Consider the following 23,405-nt stretch of genomic DNA (forward strand, 5'->3'; position numbering starts at 1 on the left):
CCAAGAGTATAGATTTTTAAGTACCACATAAACCAGGTAAGCAGAATTCTCAAGGGAAAAATCCATAGAACGTATATGGGTTTATATGCATCATCTGCTATTAAATTTAAATTAAAATACATCATGAATTTTACTTCACAAACTAAGAAAAACATTTAAGACATTTATAAAATCCCATCTCAGAAGGTACATTGAGAATACTAAAGTGTTTAAGAACTACAGCAAAACTGTCAGGATTATAATCTATGTTGAAAGAGACTCCACAAACAGACTTCTCTCGGACATCAAGGTCTAGAGGCGGCATCCATCTGGAGCAATTTATCCCATTACGTTATTAACACGTTCTACCATGGAGAAAAGCATGATTCCTCGTGGGATTTATTTAACTAGACCTACAGGCAACTAAAGCTGTTTGAAATGCCCTGAAACATCCTGTCAAGCTTCTAAGACTGCTGCTGGAGGATACTGGTCTCCTGTAGGTCCTGCGTTGTATTTTCTAGCCCATACAGAAATTACTTAGGCACCTTAGATACACATCTGGTGACATTTGAGATGGTTTAGAGTATGTGAAGCTCAATGTATATAAAAGGTGACTTAACTACTTAAGGAGTTGTTTAACTACAAAATTGCCTGTTGGGTAATGTTATGCTCCTGTGATATCCATCCACTCCATCTTTCAATATAATTCCTCACTGATAATCCCTTCCAACATATAACCCATTCTTAAAGTGAGAATCTGAAAAGCCACTAAACCAAAACTAAGTCAATTCTTTAACAGCCCAGAATAACAGTCAAGCATTTTTGCCTACACCAAAACACATCAGTTTCTGTTCGTCACAATGCCTGAAGCAGCAGTCTTTAAATTAATCAATACACCTCCATTACCAGTGGTAACATTGGGATCTTCCCTCACTATGAACTGTTAAAATACAGCAGAAGAAACGTCCTTGAAAAGTTTACAAGTAAAATACAAACAAAACACTACATGGAACACAAATAAACCAAATCAAGGCAAGCACCATATGTAAATTGAGTAGGATATAGTTTAAGTATAAAACAAACTTACAGAAATGAGAATCAATCCCTATATTAAGAGTAAACAGTCAGTTCTAATGTCAAAGGACCGTCAAAGAATAGAAGTAGTACACGTACAGAGCGCTGAATACCAGTTACCCAGAGGTTGATACTCCAAGGCAGTACTTTGCAATACAAAGAGGAGTACTGCATAGGAAGCACTACCTTTTCTTTTCTTTTCTTCGTGTTAAAAGGATTACCATCCATCTATATGTCGAAGAAACTGAAAACTATCACTGGAAGAGCTCACTAGGAAAAAAGCAGATTCTGCTGTAACCAGGTGTCACAGAAAGCGAGCCCACGTCTCAAAAGTTTAGAGAGTTAACTGTCTGTCATATTATCAGATCAAGTTTTAAAAAGTCCTAGCCTTCATGCACCCTTATTTTTACAAAGAAGTTGCCTGAAAATCAGTGAAGAGAAATTGTGACTGGCTGAGTTAATTCCAGTGCAACACACAGCACATAACACTAACTTTGCTCCATTTGCAAGTGTTCAGAGCTGTCTTCAACAGTATTAGAAATTTTCATTTGAAAAGTCTGAAGGGACTCATCAGTTAAAAATCTTCACACATTCTCCTCTTTTCTACAGATGAATAAAGATGCCTCTGTTTATAAAGAAAACTTTCTGCAACTGCAATAGCAGTGCAACATAGCTCAGTGGAGTTTAACAGACTCAATTCATAGCACAATTTTAGAAATTCTTCACATCCATAAATTTACAGGGATTATGCATCTGAATGCTGCTCTTTACATATTCAATGGCAATCAGGATATAGAGGGTCCCACCTGCATTCTGTGGGCTTCACTACATGCTACTTCAAACTGTATAAAAGGTGCAAACATTTCAAAGTATTTGTTCAATTTCATCTTTGATTCCACCAGTGTACGTTTTTAGAAAGCATGACCTCAGTCCTTAATCAGTTGCTTATAAAACCAATTATAACCTGAGTAGCTCCTTAAAAAGTCACTAGTTCCACAGAAAATTCATCAACAAGTTGAAAACTCCTCATTTTTAGAAGATAAATTCCCTTCTTCTTCAGGACAGAAACTGCCCCACCGGTGTTTCAACACAGCAGAATCTACAAGGGCTCTAGTTCACCAATACAAATATTCATATTATACACACAATTCTACAGCTTGCTTTTGGCATTATTAAATGCACTACATTCAGCTGAAAGCACCTGTATTTTCATGTTGTACTACCCTAAACATTCATGTAAATGCAGAGATTGTGGCAAACACTTTTTATAGAAAGCTGTGGAAAAATTGTTTTGAGTTACACTTTCCCATATTAGAGAAAGTCTGCAGCATTTTAAAGCCAAAAAAATTTCAAAAAAATAAGAGGTGCTCACTCTGAAGCCTTCTGACAAGAAAAATTACACGAGCTTTTACTCAGAATCCAAAGGTCAACACAAGTTTTAAGACGCTGATCACTGACACTGCAACTATCCACATAAAGTGGAGGCAGCTTTGAAACAATTCGTTTTCATCAACTGGAGTATACATAACACTGCTGACAGTGCCAGAACCTTACTCTGCAAGAAGTGGAGCCTGTGCCACATTACTCATATCTTAAAGCTGACAATGACAGTAATCAATACATGAAGTAGATAACCTGCTTTTGAATAAATAAATAAATTCGGGTGTTAAGCAGGGGGAGAATGTTTTTGGAAGCGTGCCTTGATATCACCAGTGCAGAGGTATGTTGCTAAGCCCACCATTTCCACGGGGTAAGATGTATCACTATTCCTCTACAGGAGAGGCTAAAGTAGCTGCAATATCCCAGGAAAACTTTGGCAGTAGTGGTACCTCCATTTGATAAGCTAGATAGCTCTATGCACTATGTTGTACAGCCTTCCTTCTAAGGAATCCAAAAGGTAAGTCCTGAGGTTCTTTTTAAGCCCATCACTATGTAACATGCAGAACTTAACTTCGTGGCTTTAAGGGTAGTCACGAACACTGACATTTTAGCAAGTAAAATCTTTTGCTAGCGCTGATGAAGTAAATACAATCAAAATCAAAACAGAGCCTATAACAGTCTCCCAGTAGCTAGAACATGCCTTACCTATACAATTTACTATAAAGATATCTGATTGAGAAACAACTATTTTATTTAAATTATCTTAGATTAAAAAATAAACAAAAGAGTTAAACACACTCTCCCAGCTCCTCCTTAGTAGCTTCCTACTCAACATCTAGCTCAGATTTTTCTAGGTTTTCTACCACTCAATCACAAAATCGTTGAGGTTGGCAGGGACCTCTGGAGGTCATCTGGTCCAATTCCCTGCTCAAGCAGGGCCACCTAGAGCGGGCTGCCCAGAACCACGTCCAGATGGCTTCTGAGTATCTCCAAACATGGAGATTCCACAACCTCTACCGGCAACCTGCTCCAACGCTCAGTCACCCTCACAGTAGAAAAGTGTTACCTTAAGTTCAGGCAGAACCTCCTGTAATTCCATTTGTGCCCACTGCCTCTTGTCCTGCCACTGGGCACCACTGACAACAGCCTGGCTCCACCTTCTTTACACTCTCCCTTCACATACACATTGACGAGACCCTCACCCCGAGCCTTCTCTAAACTGTACAATTCCAGCAATTCTCTCAGCCTTTTCCTCATGCGAGAGAAGCTTCAGCCCCTTAACTGTCTCAGTGGCCCTCCGCTGGACTCTATCCAGTAGCTCTGTTTCTTGTACTGCGGAGCTCAGAACTGAACACAGCACAACAGATATGACCTAACCAGTGCTGAGATCATTCATCTCATCTAAACTGAAATCCTCATCTAGTATTCCTTAAGATTCTTCTTCTACTGCGGGCAGTGAAGAAGTTGCACCTTCACAGTTCAGCCTCCATTTCACTCATCAGTATTTTGCTAGATGCTTCCTCCAATCTGCCCTTTACTACTTTGGCTGATTTCCACTGGATCTAACTGCTCAAGTTCTGCTGCTTATCCTCTACGAGATTCTTCCTCTAGCTACTCATCTAATTCATCAACTAACGTTCTACTGAACTCAACCTCTAGCCCTTCAACCCCTTTTCTAATCCTTCATTAGAGTCATCCAACAACTGATGATCCCTGAATAGCAAACTAGAGAAAGATATAATTAAAATCTGAGCTGAATTAGCCCTTTAATGCTGCCAGCAAAGATAAAAAATTACCTTTAAAAATATTAAAACATCTACATACATTACTATACAGATTAATCAATATCAAGGCACTGAATAGGAAAAGAGCTTTGTTTTTCCAGTACACTTTTTGCAGCTTTCAATATGGAACTTTTTACTTTCTCTAAGTAAATACTGAACACAGGACCTGTTCCGCTTTATAGGTCAGCATTTTATGCAGCAGAACATACACAGAGAGACTGAGTAAGAACACCAGCACCTCTGAAAAGACTTTCAATACACTAGAGCGAGCAACATCACAAGCCAAAAGACCGTCAGCGCTATGGTAAAAAGATTACTTTGACAACTTTATCACATATTGCTTCCTTTAACTACATGCAGCATCCAGGCTTCAAGAACTATTTAAGTTATCTGAGCCTTTAGGGGCTCTATCCCACAAGCAAACACGTGACATGAATTTGGTAGTGTCTAGATTATGTATGCAGCTGTTCTTATCTTGATACACGAAAATCAGTCCTGCTATGATGCAAGTTCACACTGAAAGTGATGTTGTAAGAGTTACAGTTAACCTGTCCAGTTCAGAAGCTCTCAAAGCTGTATTATTTAGAGATCAAATTCAATAGACTAAGTTCATCCAGTCAAATCTTCGAGAGGGAATTCCAGTGTATACTTTTTCTGTTAAATGCTAGTTCCTTCCAACCTAAAGAGACATAGCAGCCACGATTTTATATTTTTTTAAACCAGGCCTTCCAACAAAACATGAATTGGCAAGCCATATCTGTTTTGTGCTATCAAATCAACCAAGAAGAAACAGGTAGGAAACAAACATTTTAAATATAATACAAAATACCAATTGTTTACCTCCACTGGAGCTATTTCTAACAAAGCTGCATTAGCTATGTTTGTTTTGCAAGAGTAAAGTTTTAGCCACACTTTGGATACACATAACTAAAACCAGCAGATTACTTACCAAAGAAGTCAAATGAAAAGGGGTCCCTTCCACCAAAAAACTCCCTAAAGACATCTTCTGGGTTACGGAATGTAAATCCAAATTCAAACGGATTACCGTGATGATTTCCACCTGCAAAAAGAAGTTAAATTTCAATTACCCTCACACATTCTTACTAACAAGAAAGTTCAGGCCTATATGGTATTTGAATCATTTAAAAATATCAACACATTTCTAAAATTTCTCTTTCCCTTTCAGTTATCATTCAAGTTAAGTACATACAATACTTTTTATAATTAATTCTCTTTTCTCTGTTTCCAGGTATCAGTAACACCTTTTACAACAACTAGAAAAATTGTAAAAACAACTGTAATTTCCATTTTCAGAATATTATATTTTAGGCCTTAGTACAGGCATTTCCAGGTTCCTGTCTTAAAAAGAAAGCTGCAGAAAATGGCTTTCCACCAGAATACAGAAAGCAAAGAACTGCTAGTTGTCAACATACCTCCGCCTCCATTTATTAAGCCTTCTTTTCCGTATCTGTCATAAATGTCACGTTTTTTAGCTACAAAGAGAAGTTGTACATCATGTCAGTAAATAGGCACATTAATTTGGAAAAAAAAAACAAAAAAAGACTTAAATGGTATTCTCAGCTTCTCAAAGCTAGTTTACTTAAGAAAGTTCTGGCATGTAACTGTTGAACATTTTTGTTGAGGATTGCCAAAGCAATTTAGGTTCAGAAAGAACAGGTACTAAACTTTAGACTTATTACCATTTAGTTGCAGAAGCTCAGATCCAGATGTATCAGAAAAAATTCTGGTATAAAGACAAACTTCATAGGGAAGTTTGCCTTTAAAAAGAATACTGCAGTCTTCATCTTTACATAGGTACCATGGAAAGCTTTAGGTTGTAAAGAACCTCTGGAATTCAACCTTCTCCTCCAAACAAGTCTAATCTCAAAGTGGGTCAAAACTTGCCTGGATAAAGCCCTGATCTCATGCAAGAAAAGAAGATTTCACAGTCTCTCTGGAAAACAGTCCCAGTGCTCAAGCATTCTCATTGTAAGCATTCTCTTCCTCCTATCGAACTGGAATTTCCCTTGTTGCAAATCTTGACCATTGCCTCTTTTCCTTTTATTGCACAAGACAAGTCCATTGGGACAGAGTTATGAGAACGGAAGGACAGTGTTTGTATGAGTGACTGCAAAACCCCTCAAATTAATTATAACCACTTCTAGTTTAATAAAGGGGAATGAAGTGATGTTAAAAAAATGGCATGGAACAATTTCACTCAAACCGCTTGCTCTCTATTATTTTAGAAGGCATGGAATGGCTTTTTCTTAATTTCACTGCAGACCAGCCTTCCAGTATCCATTAGAAAGGGGAGAAAAATTAACTCTACATTACTACATCAGACTGCACTGGTGGTACTGGAAGGGAACTTGAAGAGCTTAAAGAGGCAGATAGTCAGGTTATTTTGCTTGCACTGGTGTGGAAGCAATAGTCAAAAACCAGTCAGGGCATCAATTTTAGACTCTTAATATTAACATGCTATTCCCACTGGAATCTCTTCAGTGAAAGATGTTTTTGAAATTTAAATAGCATCACTGAAAGAACATGCAGTTACCTCAAACAGCCGTTGAAAAGTAAAATACTTCTGACTAACAGAAATTAAAATTTTATATACTGGTCATCACCTCCAACTAATGGAAACTTGCAGTAGGTTCCCCCCACACACACACCTATCCCCAGCAAAGCTTGGTACATTACCCATATTGCCTTTCTAGAAAGCAATTTTTAAAGAAAGGAGGTTAACCTACCCACCAATGTAAAAAGACCAAAGCAGTTAGGTAGACAAACTGTCAGAAGGGGCAGGAAACAGCGGGGAAAACCTGAGGGCTCACAAAGCCCGAAGTTCATTTTGAAAAAGATAACGTTCTTGAAACCACAAGGGAAGTGTGTTATATGATCACCCAATTTCAGTATTCTTTGCTTATGTAACCCCTTATAAAACTATTCTTCTGCCAAAAATCTGTCTTCATTCAAGCCTCTAATGGTGTCAGAAAATTTCATTAAGTCTGCAGAACAGTTGATTGCCTCTCAACCACAGAGCTCAGGATTCAAATACCCCTGCTGCACAAATGATTGTTAAGACACCAGTAACTTAGGATTTGGTCTAGATCCAAAACCAGGCAGCATTTTAGAAGATGTTCTAAAATTCTAGCAGTGTACTGTTTCTGAAGAACTGTATAACAAACAGACCAGTATCCATTTTTATCTTGCTCAAAAAATTTGCTTTAAGAAGGTTAAATTACTCTAGAAGACAAGTATACAATGAACTGCCCATAAATTAAGTTCTCTTTCTCCCATGTCAATTAAGTATCAAAACCAACCAAAGAAACAGGGTGTACAGGACTGCTGCTTGATAAACCAGGCCAAACTCTGAAAGGTAATCTAGATGCTGCTAGTGCTTTAAATATAGCTTTCCCATGCTCACTGGTCTCAGGTGAAATCAAGGACACTTCAGAAATAGCATATAGACAGCTGCAGTCAATTACAGGGGAAAATAATCAAAGTAGCTTAAATCACTTTGTTATGACTTCAGACTGCTTTTGCCACAACACTAGCAAAAGTTAATGATACTTTTCAACCAAAAAGGTATGGGTGAACTATAAGTTGAATTCTTGCACCACATGGGTCAGGCTAAGCAACTGTTTCAGAACAATTCAAAATAAACACTCTCCTCCATATCACAGTTGACTGAATTTACAGAATTCACGCAAACACAATCCAAATTTTCAGCAAGGTTTACAGTATGCTTGAGCTTTGTCAAGATTAATTTCCTGTTACAAGAACTAGAAGCAGTAGGCCCAGCAGTAGATACTTCAAAGTTTGTCTAGCCTGATTTTTATCAGATAAACACAATAATTCCCCTATACTGATGGTGACATTGGCCTTACCTCCCAAGATAAAATGAATATTGGTATTTACAGATATGTCTTCAGACATTTCTGAAGAGGGCCTGGCAAACATAGGATTTCAATTTCTAGAAGGAAACTGCTTTGGTTATTCATCTAGAGAGGTCCTGAAATTTTTGGTTCAAAATTTCTGCATTTTCTGTCTTATCTGCAAGCTTCTTTTTCGCTCCTTTCTTTTGAAAAGGAAGTAGTTGAGTTGGATGGTAAACCAAAGTTACAATATCCCTTTAAAGCATCATACATCAGCATTTTCAGCCTGATACTCAGACTAGACGCCTGCAGTTCAAGAGCCCTTTTAAAATACCTACCATCTGACAAAACTTCATAGGCCTCAGCTACTTGTTTAAATTGTCGTTCTGCCTCTTCTTTATTGTCTGGATTTTTATCAGGGTGCCATTTTAATGCCAATTTACGGTACCTAAATGGAAGGAAAACAAAGGATATTTTACTCTGAAATGAAGGAATATGCTATACAGATAAACACAAAATGTTTCAAACAAGTTGTCAGGGATTAAACTATTTAGAAATTCCCCAGTGCTTTGTATCTTGCGTCTAGACCAGTACCAACAGATTCTGCAGGTACACAAAGAACTACCTACTCAGATTTGCTTAAAAAAAAAAAAAAAAAAAAAAACACAAAAAAGTGGGTTTGGGGTTCTTTAGTTATTTTGAGATTATTTGTGTGCATTTCTGATGATCAACATCTGGCAGGTCTAAGCAAAACATTCCGTAACATTTCTCCTATGGGCTTCTCCTTAGAGCTCCGTAATTATTCAATACTACAACCAACCACGGGAAGCATCAAGAGTACTCTTCTCGTACAGTCAAAGATGATAATGCTCCCAGAGTACCCTGATACCAAACTGTGGCAGCATCCTAACATCAGTGGCTTCTTTGACTGCTACACCTGCACATAATTCCTATCCTCAAATGAAATATTTTAGGCAAAGTGTTCAGAGGTGCAAAGCTAAGCTTGCACTTAGGTTGATTTGGAGTGTTTTACACGGAGTCACAAGATCACAGTTCAAACACTTCACTTGCCAAAGTTGTATATGCAGGAATTTGCAAAAGAACAAGGGGAAAAAAAAAACATAAATCAAACTTCCACACACTAGTGCAATTTCATTAAGCAAGCTCTGGTGCCTTCGAGAAGACAAGAGAGAAACACAGTATTTCCAGGTCACTTGAAAGTGCAATTTATTGTCAAACAGTTTTAGTATACTAGAAACCTGTATTACAGCAGTGTTTCCTCCCAATTGTTTGTTGAAAAGTAAACAGTACATGAACAGTAAATCTAAACAGAGAACTGTATTTAATTCCTTTGAACACCCCTAATTTAAACAGTGGGGTGTTTTTTTTAATAGTAGCAGATATTCAGTCCATCAAAATCTAAGCACAGAAACCAGACCTCATGTTAAGAAAGAGCTAGCATCCAAGAAAGCAGTGTGCCAAATACTTAATAACTTTGAAAAAGCACCTCTGCAAATGGAGGGGAAGACTAGTTACTGCAATTCAGCCACAGAAGAAGGGGCTGTCACTGCCCACCATATCAAGTTTGGAGGCACACTTGTACAGAAATGTATTTAACAGTGATCAAAAACTAGTGACTGACAGCATTTTCACTTTAGCAGTAGTCAGGATTCTTCTCCCAATTTCATAAAAACGAGCAAACGCTTTTTCTTCAGAACACTTAATATTTCTCTGTTAGCGAAGATATCACCTCCGATTACTACTCATCCTAGCATTGACAACAAAGTGAGAATCCAGAAACCATGTGATTATATTTGTTCCTTAAAATACATATCTCATATATATACACTAGTGATACTTACGCTTTTTTAATGTCTTCTGCTGAGGCATGCTTTTGCACTCCCAGAACTTCATAGTAATCCACCATGTTTCAGTAGTTGTCTTGTTAACAACAGCTGAGTCTTTCAAGTCCTGTAACAACAAGAACTTGTAAACGAAGCTTGTCCAGTAATGCTACTGCACAAGAGTCAGGTAGGAGCCTCGTATCTTCTAGTACCAAACCTGATCTGAGAGCGCTACTTGTTTTTAGAAATTCAAATGTTCCAAACACCAAAAAATAAAAACGCTTTATTTTAGGTTGGCAGATCAAACAATTACTTTGATTCTGATTTTTGTTTATGTTCTTTAATCCCACTGAAACACAGTGCACAGAGACATAGGTAAACAGCAGGTTCCTGAAACAAATTAGACTGAAAAGATTTAATCAGTATATTAAGAAGAGTATGTACAATACATCACCATTTTGATAGATAGATTAATAACTCTGAACGCAAAAGAAACTACGTATCATGTTCACTTCATGTCATCTCTGACACTTACGTCATGTCTTAAGCACAGAGCATAAACATGAGCATAAACAAAGGACCACATCTTTCACATCTACTATTCAGAACATTATTTCCACTGAGATGCTCCCTTCAAAAAAGTAACGTGCAGGTCTTAGAAATCTAAAATTCCACCTATAGTTTCCAATAAGCCTTTCTTGTACTCAAACCTTGACAGAAAATTCACATATTGCCAAAGCTAACGAATTCCATGTACTTCCTGTATGTTTACCAACATAAAGTACATAGCCAGGCAAGATTGCTCAAACTGCAAGGTTAACCAACCAAAGCAAGTACCTTGTGTTTCTTAGTATAAGAGAATAAAGTTTTCACAAGAGTCCTAAGAAACCTACAAGTTAAAAGAAAAAGTATTTGCCCTACTCAATTTAAATACTGAAGTTTCTTGTCAATATTAGAGAATAGTTACAAGGAACAGTTATACTAACCATTACTTCAACTAAATGACCACTAAGATTAAAGAATCTTTCTAAAAATTTCAAGAACATTTCATCTCTTCATGCAAAGGCTTCTTCTCCCCACCACTGTAACAAGTCTCCATTCTGGCAAAACTTCCAACCACCTTTCCGTCCTACCACTGCTTCTGGTTCGTTTCAAGTTTTATGAAGAAGGCAACACTGACCTTTTCAATAAGTTATCAACTCGTTGCAGGCAAAGCCACCCAAATATACTTAGAACATAACAATACAGCAATGTATTAGTCACATTTTCTTATCCCATGCATCAAGAACAAAAATTCATTGAAATCACTTTTTTCCCCCCCTTCAAGTCATTCAGTGTTTTTCATTTCAGGCCAGGCAAAGTCTCATTTTCATGTTCTTTCACATAAATGCTGACAGAATCAAGCATGATACAGCCCAGTAAAATATTCTGAAATTAATTTATTGTACTAGTATTACATCTATCTTTCAACATCCTGGGATATAAACATTAAAGAGACTTCCTTTTGAAATAAATTGGTACATCTTCAAAATACATTGCTGTTGGAGGTTAAGGCTTAATTAACTTTAATTAGGGATGTGGTTACACACACATTTCCTCAAATGGCAAAACCAGTTTAAGAGATACTCTGCCACGCTACCTCCCCCCTCCAAACGACTTACAGCAGCAAATGTATTGGAGGAGCTACATGTTTTTAAAACTTGGGTGGTTTTAGCAATCTGGTTAACCATACAGTCCCACAAACACTTACAAAATTAAAGCGTAGCAGGTAAACAGACCTCTAATTGACTTTGCCCTTTGAAGAAACCTCCACACTGAAAAAAATAGTACGGGTATAGTTAATACTGCGACCCACACCAAGGAAACTTGGGAGACATGCATTAAAATGACCATTAAGAATGCCAATACTAATATAGTAATGGCAGGGTTCAATATGTAAACATATAGGTTACCAAAAATATCCCAGAGTATTTGCTATCAACTAGCCTTGCTAGTTTTGCTGTTTCCCAAACAATGATTAGAAGAATAGCTCTATGAACACACAGGTGAAGAGCAAGGTTAGCATGGGTTAAGTATATTATCAAATCCTGTAGCCAATCCTTATGAGTAATAGCATATATGGAACATACAGTTTACAGAAAGAAATCGGGGGGGGAGGGGGAAATCAAGTATGAGTCAAGCTTAAGGCTAGAGGTCTGAGCCCCTCCTAACAAGAGATACTAGCCTAAAACCAGTGAGCTAACAGCAGGAAGCCACAACACATAAGAGCACATGCTATACTGATAAGTGTTTTTTCCATATTCTCCTTTTTTTCTTAAATACAAGACTTGCATTAGCACTCCTCTCAATTTAGGCAGACATCTTAAAGGGAAAATTCAAAACTCAAGCTTCTAGCTAGAATAAGCAGGTAGGAAAAGCAACTTAGATGTAAAAAATAAATCACATCTTTTCCTAGAGAACTTTGTCCACACTGGTAGTCATATTGATTTTAACATATATTTCTTTAAACACTTTAGCTGTTTGTTTAAAAACAGTGCTGCAGTGTTGTAGGTTCAGACTCAATACATACAGCAATATATCCTAAATAACAGAAGCCTGAAGTTGGGACCAAAAATGAGTGCTGAGGGAACATGACCAGCTCTTAATAGATTACTTTGACCCTAAAAAGCAACTCCTCCAAGAACAGAGGAATTATTTGTTTCAAATAAATGTCTGGGGCTTGCATATTCTATCTTTTGTGAGTGTGTTATTGTTCGGTTTTACTTGCCACTAATATAAAGTCTGGAATTAAGACAAGCCAGCAGCTCTCTAAAGAAAACAAACTGTTTATATTCTCCTTCTCTTAATCAAACGTTCAGGTGACAGTAAGAGTTCATCTCGGATTAATCATTATTTCTATCTGCTAGTTACCATAAAGCATAAACCACACTGCTACAATTTTAGGTACCATAGGAACTTTTTTCTGGTGTGAAGAAAATTCATCTACACCTTTTTTGTCCAGCTTAAGCAAAACATGCAAAAACAGGAAACATCATCAGCTAATATTTAGCCTCTTAAAAATACTTGGATTTTGGCTCAACATCCAGTAAGACAATGAAAACAAAAAAAAAAACACAAAACAAAGAAACCCACCACCACACAAAAACAAACAAAAAAAATCCCAACCCAACACTCACAAACTAGAGAAGACCTCTGTCTCCAATCGTTCCAAGGGAAAAAATATTTAAAATATTCACTTAAGAAAACAACCATCACCAACTTAAAACAGAAAACGGCCGATCAAAAAAAAAAAAACCACACACAGTCATTTTAAGGCTAGTAGGAATCTGCATGGTGAAAATGCTTATATGTTTCAAAGAAGCAAACCATATACCTTCCTGCAAAATGAAAACCAAAAATACTCAACTGTCCTATCCAAAATGACACAACAAAAATCTTCTTCCAACCCCAGATCTGCCAAACAATTTGTCTCCAAATATACAAGCAAGGCTCATTAACTAGGCACTCAAGAGGTTTTTTTTTTTCCAAAGCCACAAGGAAGCCAGCCGACATTAGCTAATTTCCCGCCTCCAACCACAGAAAATCTTCAAAGTCTCAGAAGAAAAAACAAGTAAAAAAACTCCAGATGAAAGAAGTTGTTTCACAGCCTTCGTGTTTGCTTGCAAAAATCTACAGTTAATTGTGTTCATAATTGCACTATGTTTACAGGATGCTACCAGCTACTCTAACTCCTTCTTTGGAGCACGAACAAATCAAACATCCAAATGTTTATGTGAACCAAAAGTTTCCACAGCTTACAAATCAAACATCCACATGTTTATGTGAACCAAAAGTTTCCATAGCTTATAGATTTCTCAGTCATCACAGGAGAAGTCAGCTTTGCTCTGACTTACTGAGCAGAAGCCATGAATGCTCATACTGATTCAAGGCAACTGATAGGAGTACATGACCAGGCTTGAGACCTCCCTCTTCCAGCACAGCCCAAAGCTAGATCAGTTTAGAGTTATCTTGAAAGCCGGCTCATAATTCTCTTTACAGCAAAGTTCTCAGCTACATAAAAATCATGAGAAGAACTACAGAAGATAGATATGTAGACGGCTATAAACTTTTAAAAGATCAGATGACAAAGAAAAGAGAAGGAAAAAAAAGTAATCAGATGCACAACCAGCCGGGATGACAAAGCAGCACCCCCAACTAAATACGGAGAGGAGGAAGGTATCCAAAGAAGAAATTCTTAAATCAGTCAGGAGGGAATTCAGACAGCAAGGGGCACATGACCTTTGCAGAAAAAGTTATCTATTTCTGGCCATGAAGCAATGGGGCAGCACAGAGAGTCCTGAAAGATGCCAGAATAGCTCAAGCTTAGTGACTAGTGCAGTCACCTGCGCAGAGGGAGATGGAGTTCCAAATTCCTGATTCACGCAATTCACAGCGGCAGCCAGTCATCAACACCCCGTGCAAGTCACACAGCCACCCAATTCCTAGCACCTGCCTGCTTTCTGTGAACCTATCTAAAGGATTGCATCCTGCCGGCAACACAGGAAGAATAAATACCCTGTTCTGAAACCCAGTTCAGCTTGAGCTTGCGTGTGACCTACTCAACAGCAACTGAGCAATTTAGAGATGTCTCTGGTATGTTAATAGATGCACACGCTCGAGGACCTTTGGGAATTGCAACCTATGATTTAAAAAAATATTATTTTTCACATTCCAAGAGTTTTATTAGAAAGCAGTAAGTCTGCTGGACCTGACGAAATTTTACACTTCTTCAAAGTATGAACAAGACTACAGTAGCATTAATACTGTTGTGGATCCAGGGCCATACAAAGAATACCAAGCAACACACACATTTTTGATGTTTTCTAGTATTTCTTAATTTGATTTTTATATAGCTAAGACACCTTTGCTAAGCTTTTTATTATTTACAGTACAGTAAATTCAGAGACGTATACAAATATTTTCAGTCTTAAAGTAACAAACTTCAGATGAAGTTCAGTTACTTCATTTGCTCACAAGCTAGAGATTCCAAATGCAATCCATGAATTGTAATTACTTGCCTGTATCTCTCCAAGTTACCCATCTAAAAGAAGGGTAAATAAAGATCAACCATAAAGCACTAACTATTTACCAAGGCTTCCAAGACACACCTGTACCAGTGGCTCAAGGAGTTCTCACTGGCTTGAAGAGGTCACTGCCTTTAACACAGGTACTGGTTACAGAAACTGCCTTCTGGTGTCATCCTACGCCCTAGCCAAAAAAAGACAAATCTCACACCACAACTCTTCAGAGCGGAACACCACTCAGGCAACAATCAAATGCATTTTACCTCGTACAGCTCAGCAACACAGGAAGCTATACAAGTCCCAAAACCTTGGCCAAACCCCAAATAAAATGAAGAGATCTTTGCCAGTTCTAGCAACGGTATCTGGGATGTGCCATATGTAACTGAGCTGAGACCATGAGCAGCCTCTTGGCTGTACTAGCAAAGGTCCACTGTGCTAGTGCTGTACAAGTGCTAACATAAGAACGCCCACACCGTGTACCAGAAAATCTTTGTAAAAGTAAGTTTAAGAATGCTAAGGAATCAAAAGAAAGTTACTTTAATTCTGATGAGTGCAATAATAGAGAGCAAGAAAACCTGTATGAAGTTTATGACTAATTAATCTGACAAATGCATTTAAACAATGCACCAACATTAAATTCTTCTTCCCACTGATATATGCACAGTGTGCTACAGTCTAAGATATATTAAAAACCTCAGTACTTTTAACTTCTACTTACCTAATCCTAGAAAAGCCGTCACAGTTTAACTTCACAGATTCCTGAAATTTATTGTTTCATGGAAATATTTATATTTACCATGTAATTAAAGTTACTAAAATGTACTTAAACAGCTATGTTTATACTCATTACGTTAATACTACCACAGCATCCTCATGAGATGAATCTAATAAAATGAACATTCCAAAAAGCTTAGTTTAATCCCATGTTTACACCAAACATCCTGTTTCTATGTTAGAAAACAGAGTGATTTGAATACAGTGATTATTATACGAGAGGATGCAGTTCATACAGGGGAAAAGGTAGCTAGGCTGACTGCTTTACCTTGCAGTTCAAGTTCTGTCTAGAAAAAAAACCAAAACACAACAACAAAAACCCACCACAACGAAAAAAGAGCCACCTGTACAAGGCTCCCTCACCCCTCAAGGCAAGAAGTTACAAAGATCCCTGTCCACTCCTCTCCTCCCCAAGGGGAGCAAGACGCAACAACTACAGGACAACTGTGGCAACAACTACAGGACTTTCCTGTCTGTTATTACTGCCTGGCACATGGAAAGCCTGTAGAGGGCAACAAGTACGAAACCATTAAAAACCAATTAACCTACCAAAAATGGCAACAGAAGAAATCGAAAATCTTCCTCTGTGAAAGAAACGTAAACTAGCTAACAAAAACTGGAAAAGGAAGTAGATCAGTGAGTAGGCTACCCTCACACCCTTGGCCGATACTCTACTGCTTATCTGTCTGATCTATGAGCATGCCTTAAATCAAGGGGTACTTATTCACGATCTCTCCTTATAGCAAAGGGGCATTTTTCCAAAACACAACAACTCAGGTGTCCAAATTTGGAATTGTGTCATACAAATGTCTGGAACACTGGCACCCTCCTAAAACTAACCATAAAAGGCTCTTTTATACAAGTAAAAATATTTCTAACTCGTTTTTAAAAATGTACGATCTGTGTTTGATTAAGCTATTAAAAACAGTGAAAGCCTCAACTGGCAAGATTGGGTCCAGAAAGTTTCAGCCAAATAATCACATGCAACCAGATGATCCTTTAGGGAAAAGAAAATAGTTTAAAGCTTCTACACACTTCCCCTGAAGTAGTTTTTGGAGTCATGATAATTTTACTTAAGCCAACCAGCAAAAAAAAAAAAGTTCCATTATAGCAAACGCCCATTTCTTTTTCAGAACAACAATGACAGGCTGTCATAGATTCAGATTACATTTTAAGACAGAAAAGAATTTCTTCTAATCAAAAGAATTAAAGTTTTAAGAAAAACTGGCTGCAATATAGCTGTGAATGGCTTCAGACTTATTATGAGCTTTAAGATCCTTGTTAATTGCTGAGTCCTCACTAATATCAGTGGGATTTCAGTACTTATTCAGAACAAATAGGAAACATAAATGAAACCTGCAACTAGTAACTGTAGGAGTGAAATTCATACACATGAATTATTTCTTCCCTAGCAGCTAAGTAAACGGAAGCAGAATAATGCTTTCATTAAGTCTAAACTTAAGAAAACTCTAACATCAATTCAAATGTAGTATTTCATTCAAAAGCAAAGAAAATACAATTTAAACCTACTAATATCATCAACCACAGGTTTAATTTAAATCTATCTTGAAATAAACAATCATCATATATAGGATCCAACAAGTTGTGACAAAGCTAAGTAATTTCTCACTAATCCTTCCATTCCTTGAATAAATCAAGACAAAGGAAAAGCTGTTGAAAGAAAATGTTTTCAGGACACAGCTGACAAGGTTCTTCATAAATGCTATTGGAGAAACGGAGCACTTCCTGCTTAAGGAGCAAAATTCTAGAATATTAAACACAACTAAGTTGAAAATTAAGGCAATACATTCCCTTCAAAACATCATTATTTATACAGTAAGAAACAGATGGTCTGCTCAACTCTGGAAGTCCAGTGTATTGACATGATCGAGACGCACGATCCTCTATAGCCAGCAGCACAAGAGAAGAACACAGCTAACACGGGTGGCTGCACTCAGTCCGTTCAACCTGGTGTGACATTTCAGTCAATTCCAGGCTAGAACTTCAAGGCCTCTGGACTCACAGTAAAACACAGTCATCACCCTCATCCTGCACGACCTCAGCTCAAGGACCTAACTGCGCCAATGCGTTAAGCACAGATGTACCGATGCGGGAATCCTGAAAGTTTTACAGTTTAAAAAAAAAAAAACAAAACAAAAAACAGGTATTTCTTTCCTCAGCAGAGTCCAAATACTATTAGGAACTCATATATCCTTGTTATTGAGATGATGAGTTAACGTAGGTTGTTTGCTCTCTCCATGTACACTCCAAAACTTCTAGTGGATGAAAGACTGGTAGAGAAATTTATATATCTATTAAAAAAATAAATAGCAAAACACATTATCTCTCCAACTAAAAATTCTGTATTACACAAAAGCGAAGTCTTGCATGCTTTCTCCCAAAGGCCAGCCAAGATAAATTAGCAAACTGCATCAATCTAGGAAAGACAGAAAAAAATACCAGAGAGAAAAGCTGTTTTGGTAAGAATGTGCTGTAGTCAGAACGCACAAGTGCTAAAAAGACAAATCTGATGGAGAACAAGGGGAACTTTGTAGTTTACAGATAGAGAAATTTAACATTGCAGTTTAAACAGTACTGCCAGTAAAAGTAGCAATTTCAACTTCTCCTCCAATGTCTGAGATTATTTAAGAAAATTTAATCCTGAATTGACTTCCATTTCGACCGGTCTCTTGTCCTCCACTGAAAAGGCAGCATGAGAGCCAAGAGGGGGAAACAAAGTTAGACCAGTACTGTGCACTAGTTAGCATTTCGGTTGTTTAAAATAAAAAAAAAAAAAAACACAAAAAAGTAAGCACAGAGACAAGATCTGTAAATACATTTACTCAATGATCCAAACAAATCTCCTTCGACAACATAATCCAGCAAACTAAATGGTACTTCAACCACCAGACTCTTGATCATCAGCTGAACATAAAATCCCTCCTAACTAGAATACGAGGATCTCCAAAGAGTAAACAAAAATTAAGGTCAGCAGGCACCAGTAACTGCAACCTCAGAGGACCAGAGGAGCAGAGCCTAGTTTCATTCCAGCTGTTCCCTCTGTGTCAACACCTTGTTCTTATCACTTTTTGACACTTTATATCCTAAAAACTCAGGGCTTGATCAGTGATTGACTATGCAATGTCACAAGCTTGACCATTAGCATTGTTATAAATTTAGCTTCTATGATGTTACTGTGTCCAAATGAGAACCAAACAAACAAGCAGTTTATTATTATCAGAATTCAAAACAAATTTGCTCAGTATTTTGAATAATCTTTTCCAATGCCTTCATTAGAACGGCTCAAGCCCGCAGCACAGGTTTTCAGCAGCCCACGAGAGCTCTGACAGGAAAACTGTAACACAGCATAAAATGTTGCCAGAAACAGGAACACTGGTCATAAATAACTTCTCTTCCCAACTCGCAGCCCTCTCAGAAGTCCAGCAAACACGGACGACAAACTATGTTCCTTACCTGCCAGTGACAATTTTCAACTCGGCTTGGAACCTGGCAACAGCGAGTTCAAAACACCTGACCACTACCGCCTTCACCCACAACAAATCTTACTACTGACCCTACTCCGAGTTAAAAAACGCAGAACAGAATTTAACTAAACCACTTGTATCGGGGAAAGAAAAAGCACGTTTAGTTTAGAAGCATACCAAAAAAGTACGCTGCGAAGAAAAGGTCTTTAAGTAAAAGGTCTGTTCAAGACATTCAAGAGCAAAGGGGAAACTCGGGCTCTCCCTCACCTTCTTGTAACTGAAACCACTGCAAGCAGAAATGGAAACGTGGATTTTTTTTTCCCCTAGGCCTTCTCTGCTTCCGGCAAACAAGAGACAAATCCGATCTGGGCTCGCACGGCCCGGGGATCCCAAGCTGTATCTCCTCCGCTGCGAGTTACGGGATAAGCCCAAGGCAGCCACTGCGCCCGGGGGCGGCTCCCTGACCGCCCGCCCCCACGTGCCAGAGTTCCTCGCCGCCCGCTCCGCTCCCCTGCGCGCCCCACGCAAGCCCCGCTCCGGCCGCCGCCACGCACCTCCCCAGCGGCTGGGGAGAAAACCCCGAGGCAGGTGGCACCTCGGCTCCCCGCGGGGGACGCCGCACCGCCGCTCCTCCAGCGCGCAGCATGGCGGCGCCGGCCCAGGCCTCCACCAAGCCGCGCCGGCAGGCCCCGTTACCAGCGACACTGTTGCTAAGATCCGAGGCCTGGCCCGGAGACCGGCGCCCGCTCCCGCCCGCTCCCCCCCTTCCCCTCACACGGCCGAATGGGGCGAGGCCCGCTCCGGGCAGCCTGGCCCCCCTCACTCACCCGCCCCGGTGCCTCCGCAGCGCGGCCGCCACCCTCCCCGCCAGCAGCCCGGGACAACGGCAACAGCGGCGGCTCGCCTCAGCCGCAAACAGGAAGCTCCGTCAACGCGCGACGTCACTTCCGCCCGGCTGTTTCCGGAAGTTTCTCGAACGGCGTGCTGCCCCCACGGCTGCCCGGCCGCCCCGCCGCGCGCGAGCAGAGCCCGCCCCCTGCCGGCGGCCGGCGGCGCTGCAGCGGGGGCGGGGCTTCTGGCCCCGAGGGCCGGCGGCTTCCCTGTCACGCAGCCGCCGCCGGCCCCGGGCCGGCCCCCGGCGGAGGCAGCCGCCTGCCTGCGCCCGGCTGCCGCGGGCGGGGAACCGCCTTCCCCGGCGCCGGTTTCCTCTGCAGCACCGCCCTTCTCCCTGCCCGGGGGAGGCGGTTGGGTGGCAAGCCGCCCTGCTGTCTCTGAGGGGGGAGGTGATGCCCAGGTGTGCTGCGGGGGAGGAAGGAGAAGAAAAAACCAGTAATTAAAAACCCCCACTCTTTGAATAGGTGAGTTTGGCTGCGAGAAGTGAGAAGACAAAATTCCTCCCCCCGTGTGCATCTTTATTTAGGTCTCGAAAATTGTAACCTCACGCGTAATCCTCTGGAGGCCCGAGCCGCCGCGCTCCAGCTGGCGCCGGTGGAGACTCCCTGCCCTGTCTGTGTGTGAGCATCCCCGGGGTTACATCTGAGTATGTGGTTTTCTGAGCGTCATGGCTGAGAGCAAAGAATAAGCAGCCAAGTTACTGTTCTATTTTAAAAATTTGGACTTTATCCATGATTTAAATGGCGGTAAAATTATATTTCTTGCCCTTCATTTAAGAAGTTGGAGGAGGCATTGATTTATGCATGACCAAGGTGAAATTAGAGAGCTTCCACACCTAAAATGTGTGCTCCCCAAATAAAGTCAATTAAAAGGCTACTCATTATTTTGGAGGTGTTTATGTGGGAGAGGGATCAGTTCAAAAAGAAAAAAGCAAGCTTGGAGTAAGACAGAGGAGAACCTAATACAAATCGGCAAGGCAAGGAGTAGGACAACCCTAAGAAAAGTATAGGCTTGGTGCTTTGGGGGAAATAAAAGCTTCAAAAGAAATATTGTTCCATGAGATTTGATACTAAATTGTGGTCATGGAAACAAGTCTTTAAAATTAGATCAAAGAGACACCTAGCACCATTATTAGTTGCTCATCAGCAAGTAGCTGTGAAGTCCAGGCTGCTGATCCATTTGGAAAAAAGAAAGAAGACGCATAGGTTAGACTGGCTCTTTCTAAAAGGTACGGTTGCAAACCTCAGAAGATTCCCAGCCTAGCAAGTGCAAAGGCAAGCAGCGGGTCAGTACTGTGTAGTTTGGGAGGAGATCATACAAAATTTTGATTTAACGCTTTAAACATTTCTTGATGTGGCAATAAAGAGTTTTTTCCTCAACCTTTCATAATGGACAACAGGTGAGAACAAAGTACAAAAAGTCTTCACTCTTTTAAAAACCTCACCTGCAGCAAACAAGCTGGAAGTAGCACATGAGGCAGTTACTTTGCTTTAATTGTTTACATAGTAGATTTTATATTAAAGTTATGGTACGATGGATGCCAACCATAAAATGTTCTATTTATCCACACAAGCAGAACAGTGGCAAAAAAGCGTAACTCCGCACGGAATTACAGGGTTGAAATTGCAACACTGTCGACATCAATGCAACCAGGACCACTGCTGCTTTAACATAATTGTTGTACAGGTGATAGCATTACATTAATTTGCCCATATTTCTAACACTGTTCAGACTCTAGACTGCGTAGCTCTCCATTAGCACTCTTCAGATATAGGAATAATGTTTGGGAAGGAGTAGAGACCAAGTTTGCCCTTGGAGAAAGTAAGGTATGAGAAGGTAAAGTGCCTTGCTCACAGCTGAGGGCAGGGCTAGCAGTATGAGGTCTGGTTTGGCATATTCTACGCAAAACGCAGAGAATGTAAATAAATGTTTCCAAACAAAGTTATAGAAAGAAACAAAAGATTATGTAGTTATTTTAAAAATTCCAAAATATATTTTAATTGGTTTATGCTTGTCTTTGTCTTAGAAATGGGATATGAAGACGTTTCCTGAGACTTCGCAGAATGGGTGGTTTGCACAGCCACCAATTACAAATATCATTTATTGGGGCACCTTTTTTTTTTAATTATTATCTTTGATAGTTCGGATTATCTAACACTGAACGATAACAAGAAGTATTTAAATTTTTTAAGTTTGTTTATACTGTGCACTTGATATTTAATTTTCTGTTCTGTGGGTTACAGGGAAAGGCAGGGGATGGCAATAAATACAGCACATGGCAAAGCCGGCCGAAGGGGTACCGCGGGGTACGCTGAAGAACACACTACAGAGATGCAGGTGAGCGAGCCAAGTCAGTATCCCCAAAACTCCTGTAGTAAAACAATGTGACCCCAGCTGGTCCCCACCAGACCTGAGTCGGCTTCTGCAGAGCTGCTTACATGATTGTCCCCAGTGCTCCTGTTCTGAGAGATTTCACCACCTCGTAAGCACGAGGTTTGGTCAGCTCTGGAACCACACGCAGGCAGGAGCCGATCTTACAGACTCTGGAGGAGGGAGCTCAGTCTGGCACAGAGTGCTGCTGGACCTCTGTGGACTTGGTGACATTCGGAAACAACGGGACAGAGGTAGCAGCTGAAGGATTTCTATTTCTATCTCAAGGTCTTAGGAGTGGGGGGAAGTAACTCCAGAGACTCCAGGCTGAGGCTGCCTCTAACACCGCGTCCATCAGGCTGCTCAGCTCCTGCCGAAGGAAGAAGTCTCTACCTCCCACCTGTGGTTCAAGTTCCGCCTGTTGGTAAATGACCAAGCGTTCCACCTGAAGTCATCATGACAAGGTTTAATCCTACGCATTTTTTCATGCACAGAAGTGGGTTACAAGTTATTTGGGGAGGGCAAGACTAACAGGATGAATCTATAATAAGGTTAACAGTTATAGATTTTTATCCCTTTTGATCAGCTTCCTAAATTAAAGAGTAGTTTCAAAAACACAGATGTTCATGGTCTTGTTTTCCTGGCTTCTGTTTTCTGATCAGAAGAAGGTTGCCTGTGTGAAGCAGTGGAGGAAATGCTGCTTCCACGCTGCTCTGCCCAGTGCCCTTGCTGCCTCAGCCCAGCATGGCAGCACACCCACCTCTTACCCCTTCAGATCTTCAGCGGGTCAGCTCGGCCTCTAAGATTTTTCAGGCTAATTGTGATCAGTTCTGTAAGTGTCCAGGCAAAGTCTCTGCTTCTCCCAGGTCACCTCAAGCTCAAA

General features: G+C 40.0%; 1 protein-coding gene and 1 long non-coding RNA gene across 4 annotated transcripts in view; one reads left to right on the top strand and one right to left on the bottom strand.

The window, feature by feature from the left end:
• The window catches only part of DNAJB6 (DnaJ heat shock protein family (Hsp40) member B6), a 63,581-nt gene extending 43,372 nt beyond the window's left edge, over nt 1-20,209 (bottom strand). For all 3 annotated transcript variants that reach the window (XM_075144136.1, XM_075144135.1, XM_075144137.1), the window contains exons 1-5: nt 20,086-20,209; nt 9,955-10,063; nt 8,431-8,540; nt 5,651-5,710; nt 5,167-5,277 (exon numbers count right to left, since the gene is read on the bottom strand). In XM_075144136.1, coding sequence (XP_075000237.1) covers nt 5,167-5,277; nt 5,651-5,710; nt 8,431-8,540; nt 9,955-10,019 — 346 coding nt within the window. In that variant the 5' untranslated portion in view covers nt 10,020-10,063; nt 20,086-20,209. The remainder of the gene's footprint in view (nt 1-5,166; nt 5,278-5,650; nt 5,711-8,430; nt 8,541-9,954; nt 10,064-20,085) is intronic.
• A 326-nt stretch (nt 20,210-20,535) lies between these two features.
• LOC142078342 (uncharacterized) lies at nt 20,536-23,139 on the top strand. The gene is made up of 3 exons (XR_012672179.1): nt 20,536-20,616; nt 22,396-22,489; nt 22,811-23,139. It is a non-coding gene; the product is annotated as an uncharacterized LOC142078342 (long non-coding RNA).
• The last annotated feature ends 266 nt before the right edge of the window (nt 23,140-23,405 follow it).

This window comes from Calonectris borealis, chromosome 2 (assembly GCF_964195595.1).
Source record: "Calonectris borealis chromosome 2, bCalBor7.hap1.2, whole genome shotgun sequence".
Taxonomy (NCBI): domain Eukaryota; kingdom Metazoa; phylum Chordata; class Aves; order Procellariiformes; family Procellariidae; genus Calonectris; species Calonectris borealis.